Source organism: Aptenodytes forsteri, unplaced genomic scaffold (genome assembly GCF_000699145.1).
Source record: "Aptenodytes forsteri isolate BGI_AS27 unplaced genomic scaffold, ASM69914v1 Scaffold193, whole genome shotgun sequence".
Lineage (NCBI taxonomy): Eukaryota > Metazoa > Chordata > Aves > Sphenisciformes > Spheniscidae > Aptenodytes > Aptenodytes forsteri.
This window is the reverse complement of record NW_008795405.1, coordinates 11,652,157-11,658,407: the sequence shown is the minus strand read 5'-3', so window position 1 is coordinate 11,658,407 and position 6,251 is coordinate 11,652,157. Positions and strand designations below refer to the sequence as shown.

Genomic DNA, 6,251 nt, shown 5'->3' with positions numbered 1-6,251 from the left:
ATGAAGAGTACTTACCAGACAAAAATGAATTACCTCCATTTAGAATGCCTTTTTTTTTCAGAGTCGATGTTTTTATCCAACATTTTAGACAAGCTAAGCACAGCTGCTATACTCAGCACTTCCACAGCTTATATCTCCAGTGTTTCATACTGGGGAGCCAGAAAACGGGGAACCCAGAATTAACAAGTCCCCACGAAAAGTTTGATGTAAGACCTAAACCTGGCATTAGACACACAGCCTGAGGCAGACCCTGGGGCAGAATCCCATGCTCCAGAATAAGTATGCAGCTGCTATGAACAACATTCAGATTGTCTCTATTTTCTTGCAGGCCATTGCCTACTTCATGATTTTGAATTTCTGTCATTTGAGATAATTTAGGAGAGGCACCCTGTGGAGAACATTCTTCTCCAGTGTATTTCATGGTTCTTCCCCTGAAAAGGGCAGAAGAGAGACTGTGGGATTATGTAGAATTTGCTTATGTCAGTTAAAGGAAGAGGAAAGGTCATCAAATTGTGCATACACAGCAAAGCAAATTCCAGTATAGCTTTTCCTAAACTCTTGAGTCTTGGCCTTGCAACCTTATGGATAGTTTATGCACAATAGAGAGAGTCAATAAACTTTCTCAATTTATCCTCAATTTGCTGAAACATTTAAGGTAATGCTTTAAAATAATATAGTTCTTGAGTTCAGAGCTGCTACACAAGAGGCAGAAGGATATAAAGTTTAAGGGGTGAGCATTTAGGTGGATTTTATTCACAGCTATAACTGACATTATCTCTGTATCACTGCAGTGCTTGAAAACCCAAGTCATAACAAGACCATGGGTACTACAGAAACATATCAGCAGAAGTCGGTCCCTCTGCCAAAGTACTTACCAAATACAGGGGGGCCAATAGGTGAAATCAGCCATGCACCCAAAGGCACTTAGGAGTGCAATGAGGCCATGCTGGTCAGAGGCAAGAACTATTTCAGGAGTAATACCTCACAAAAGCCTACACAACATCGATTCTTTCCTGGCGATGTCACGTTAGTATCTTCCTTTGCTCAGTGGTCGGAAACAGATAGAACTGACTAGAAACAGCCTATCCAGGAGGCCAAGTAGAAGACTATTTCTAAATAGAGTAGTAATCCTAAAGACTGACATCTGAAAATCAGTATCTAGAATACAAAAACTATTTTTATGCAGGAAAGATAAAATTCTCTAGATCTAAAAGTTGCTCTATTCTTTCTTAACAGAACTGTTCAGAAGGAAAATGAAGTCTGCATTGTATTTGTGTTTGTTGCTTCTTGGACTTCAAGTCCAGGGTCAACATAGGTCCAACCTCAATGATGAACAGCAGGAGCAAAAAATACCTTATTCCCCAGAAGACCATTCCCAGGCTGAAGGTGAAAACTTGGCTCATGTCAAGATAGCCCCCAGCAATGCTGACTTCGCATTTAGGTTTTACAAGCAGGTCAGAGAGGAGGCGGGCAACAAGAACATTTTCTTCTCTCCTTTGAGCATCTCCACTGCCTTTGCAATGCTCTCCCTGGGGGCCAGATCAAACACGCTCAGTCAGCTGCACAAAGGCCTCGCCTTCAACCTGACAGAGATGGAGGAGCAGGAGATCCATGAGGGATTTCAGTATGTCCTCCAGCTGCTGAACGACCCTCATCGAGAAGTCCAGCTGAGTATAGGCAATGCCCTGTTCATAGATGATCGACTGAAACTGCTCCAAAAATTTTTGGATGATGTCACAAATTTTTATTATTCTGAAGCTATTTCTAGTAACTTCCAGAATTCTCCAGAGGCTACAAAGGAAATCAATAACTACATAGAAACAAAAACCCATGGGAAAGTTGTTGGTTTACTCAAGAGTCTTGATCCAGACACTGTGATGGTTCTGGTTAACTATATTTTCTTTAAAGGTGGGTGACAAACATGGGTAGCAGTTATACACATACTCTCTGGAAGTCTTATCCAGATCTAAGAAACGTAACTTTTTTCACACTGTGAACCTATTCTATCATCTAATTTAAAATATGTCTTTCTACTTTTAAATGAAATAAGGAAATATTTAAAAGCCAGGTAAGAAGAATTATTTTCTATACGAGTAAAAAAAAGAAAGAAAGAAAAAAAGAACCTGTAGAAGTACTGATCAATGTCATATCAGTTTTAAGCCAGGTTCAAAGCTGAAAATATTCAGAAGGGATTAGCTTGGGAACTTATGATCGTTTATTGAAAGGCACAGGTGTTTGGCTGTGCAGGACATGGTCAAACACAACTGACACTTGTATGAAAGGAATAAGCCTGAAACCTGTATAGTGGGAGTCTGTGGAAGTTTTACCATTGCCTTAGCAGGCAAAGGCTCAGGTCTTTTCCATGGCAACCCTCAGCCTATATTTTTCTTGTGTGATTTTTATTAGAACCATTGAAATGACATAAAGCTTCTTTTCATGGCCAGGGAACAAGCATCCTTAAACTGAGATAGGCTTGTTGTTGTTTTCTTTACAGTTCAAATACAGTATTTTAAACATCAGCTAATGTGATATGCCTTTATTAGTCTCTTTTTCAGTTTATTCAATTCTATACTCATTGTTTTGTCAAAAGGCTACTGGGAAAAACCTTTCAACAATTTGGTCACCAGAGACAATGACTTCTTGTTGGATGCCAAGAATTCTGTTAAGGTCAAAATGATGCATCAAAACAGCGCTTTTGATATCCATAGAGATGAGAATTTGTCTTGCTGGGTAGTAGAAATCCCATACAAAGGAAATGCTGCCGCGTTGTTTGTTCTGCCTGATGAAGGGACAATGAAGCAGGTGGAGGATGCTCTGCTAAAAGAAACAGTGTCTAACTGGATGGAATCACTTGAAAAAAGGTAACCTTTTAACTGCTGCTTTGTTTAAATATCAAAAAGGCCATAACTACTCATCCAGGCAAAGTAAAGTTTAGGATGCCATAATGAGTTGCTAAGCACAGCTCTGAGGAACAAGCATTGCATAGTTTCTTTAAATCAGACAAGGTATCGGGCAATTTCGTACCTAAGGGGAACCCTATCCTCAGCTCCACCAGTCACAGCAGTGGGAGTGCTACCAGCTGTGAGGATCCTGCACATGGGTACATTGCCCTCAGGAGCCTGCCTTGAGTAGGAAGAATCCAGTTCAAAAGAAAATACAATTTCTTTTTCTCCAGTCTGGATGATACTTTCCAGCCAGTCACTTTCATAAACCAGCACTGTGTCCCTGCACCACTGATCAGACTGTGGCTGGTGGGACAGGTACCTCAATTTCTGCTTCTCTAACATGGGATTTATCACTGTCTTAGAAAGTCAAGCCTTAGCTCCATGGGTATTTGGGATGGGTGTATACCTGCAACAGCTATTGCATTGAAGGATCTTGCAATAATAAACTCACATTTTTTGTTTATTTTCGAAAAGAAAAATCTACCTGGACCTTCCAAAATTCTCCATCTCTGGCTCCTATGATGTTAAGAGCCTGTTTCAGAAAATGGGTGTGACAGAGGTGTTCAGTGACCAGGCTGATCTCTCTGGAGTGGCAGAAAAAACTCTTCTGAAGGTTTCCAAAGTAAGTGTGCAAACAGAGATGGTAATCGAGAGATTTGTCTGCCTCACTTACATGTGGGTTTTATCTTCGCAAATAGGCTGATCCCACTTCTGAAGTGTAGTCATGGCTCACTGATGGTAGTAAAGGAAGGAGAAGGTTAGGGATTAAATGGCTGTTGTTCCTACAGTTTAATATTAAATTGTTTACAGCATAGCGATCCTGCAAATTCACTTGAAAGCCTCTGAAGAAGAAAACAGATCTGGAAAGCATAACAGGAATAATTTCACAAAAAGCTGGTGTAAAATAATTAATGCATGACGAGTCATGGTTATGACATAAGTTTGGGAACAGCCATTCTTATCCTATGTATACACCTTTCATTACTGCATTATCTGAGCACCTCAGAATTTATACGGACAACAGACTTGTGGGACTGGGATAGCCCCATTTCACAAACAAGAAACTGGCACACAGACAAGTAAAGTGATTTCCCTAGTGTGCCAGGGAATATATGCCTTGTGTCATGAGGGAAATGATCCTTCCCTTCTATTCTGCACTTGTGAGACCACCTCTGGAGTACTGCATCCAGTTTGGGGCTGCCCAGTGCAAGGGAGATGTGGACATACTGGAGCAGAGCGAGTCCAGTGGAGGGTGAGCAGGATGGCTGTGTGGCTGGAACACAGGATGTATGAGAGGCTGGGAGACCTGGAGTTGTTCAGCCAGGAGAAGGGAAGGTGAAGGGAGGTTCTTAGTGCTGTCTACAGATACCTATTAGGAGGGTGAAGAGAAGATGGACCCAGGCTCTTCTTGCAGGTGCACAGTGACAGGACAAGACACAATGCACACAAGATAGAAAATGGGAAATTCTCATCAGATATTATGAAAAAAAATTCAACATGAGGGTGATCAAAAACTCAGAAGGGTTACTTAGAGAGGCTATGAAATTTCCATCCTTGGAAATACTCAAATCCTGACTGAATGAGACCCTGAGCAACCTTATCTAGTGTCAGAGTTGACTCAGCGTAGGGTGGTTGGTTGCATTGGATGACCTCTAGAGGTCCTTCCAACCTATATTATTTAATGATTTTGTGATTCCTCACACTAAATTATTACATGTGTAAACACCTGGATTACAGATATAGGACAAGTGAATAGAGGAAGGGTAGCAGGACCTCATGAGAGGAATTTTCAGATGTGTTATGGACAATGAAGAAAAAACGTGGAGGGTTGACCAAAGACAATGAAATAAGATCATGTGAATTTAGAAATATGAATTTGCTCTACCTACTATAGAAAGCCCTGTAAAATCAAGTTATATCAGTGGGTTGTGTTACAGAAAGACACCCTATAAAGTTTGTCACTGTTGTGTCTTTGCAGAAAGAATTCTTTTGCATACACAGAAATTGATGCAAAATGAAAACCTTCTTCTTCTGTGTTAAATATTAAGGACAAAATCTTACTCTGAGAAACAACAGAACAATAAATGTTCTCTATGCTGCTCAGTCTCTGCAAGCAGCCAAGTTTGACTCTGCCAAAGTGTTTAAGAAAGCTCTCCCTGAACTCCGAGCAAACTTTGCTTGTCTTGGAAAGGTTGGACATGAGTATCTTTCTCACACCAGTTCTACATTCATTCTCTGCTTTCTTTTAAAACCTACCTTCTCACAGTGTTAAAGCCAGCAAGTTTGTCCCCAGTTGCTTCTCACTCTTCTGTACCTTGATTTTAATCTTTGCTTCCCTTGAAGGCAATTCACAAGGCCATGGTAGATGTTAGTGAGAACGGCACAGAAGCTGCTGCAGTGACTGTGATAGAAGTGGTACCATTGTCTGCACAGTTTCCTCCTCCTCCTCACATCACATTCAACAGACCCTTCCTGATGATGATTGTTGACAAAACCACCTACGGCATCCTCTTCATGGGGAAAATTGTGAACCCAGCTGCCAAGGAAGACTAGACCGGAGCACTCGTACTCCCCAGTGCAGAGAAGAGAGCTTGTGCACATCCCAGGGACTTCTTTGCAAAAAGGGACTAGAATTGATCCCTAATTAACAAACAAATAAATAAATATTACATTAAGTTATTCTTCACTTACAAACAGACAGTTGGGAACAAGCAGGAGTGGGCCATGTTTATAAAATGTCCCAGGCCAAATAGGCAGCCGTGGGACCTTCAACAGACAAACATTTCCCTACCTCACTCACTCATCACTGCTGTCACGTCCCTTGCATGCAGATAAACCTTCCTACTCCTGGCTGAGAATTTCCCTATATCTCCCATGTCCTGCATGTCAAGTCCTCAGCTTAGAAGCCGTTCAGCTGAGCAACCATCCTTTCCCTCCCTCTCGTTCCACTGTGAATCCCAAGAGAAGTCTCCTTCATCTTTGAAGTCCTTCCAGGGCTCAGTGGCCAAGAAGGGAAACAGAAACATAGACCTGTGAAACCTTTCTTGTCCTAGATGATGGATGCTCCTGGGTAAAGAATAACCCTTTTCCTTCCAGCTTGACAACTGCCTCCTACCAGCTCCCAACCCCTTGCTCCCATCTCCATTCCTCATTAGTTGCTCCAGAGTAAGGGGCCCAACTTTTCTGGCAGGGCAAAAAATTAGCTTCCATGTCAGCTAAAGCTGCACATCATTGCACAAATGGTCATCCTTAATGGTCTTGTGCATGTTCAGTAATGCCTGGGCTCCCTAGGAGAACTGGATGTGG

At 41.7% G+C, this 6,251-nt stretch overlaps 1 protein-coding gene across 1 annotated transcript; it reads left to right on the top strand.

Annotated features, from left to right (window-relative positions):
• Positions 1 to 1,253: 1,253 nt before the first annotated feature.
• On the top strand, positions 1,254 to 5,498 carry LOC103900183 (alpha-1-antitrypsin). Its single transcript, XM_009280803.1, has 4 exons — positions 1,254 to 1,908; positions 2,591 to 2,861; positions 3,420 to 3,567; positions 5,289 to 5,498. Exons 1-4 carry the CDS (start codon positions 1,254 to 1,256, stop codon positions 5,496 to 5,498), a joined length of 1,284 nt encoding a protein of 427 aa, XP_009279078.1.
• Positions 5,499 to 6,251: the final 753 nt, after the last annotated feature.

What these genes read in the sequence shown, in the direction of transcription:
- LOC103900183 (XM_009280803.1), top strand. Translation starts at nt 1,254, where the DNA reads ATGAAGTCTGCATTGTATTTGTGTTTGTTGCTTCTTGGACTTCAAGTC. An exon ending in TAACTATATTTTCTTTAAAG is followed by an intron (nt 1,909 to 2,590) that starts GTGGGTGACAAA and finishes TTTTGTCAAAAG; the next exon opens with GCTACTGGGAAAAACCTTTC. An exon ending in ATGGAATCACTTGAAAAAAG is followed by an intron (nt 2,862 to 3,419) that starts GTAACCTTTTAA and finishes ATTTTCGAAAAG; the next exon opens with AAAAATCTACCTGGACCTTC.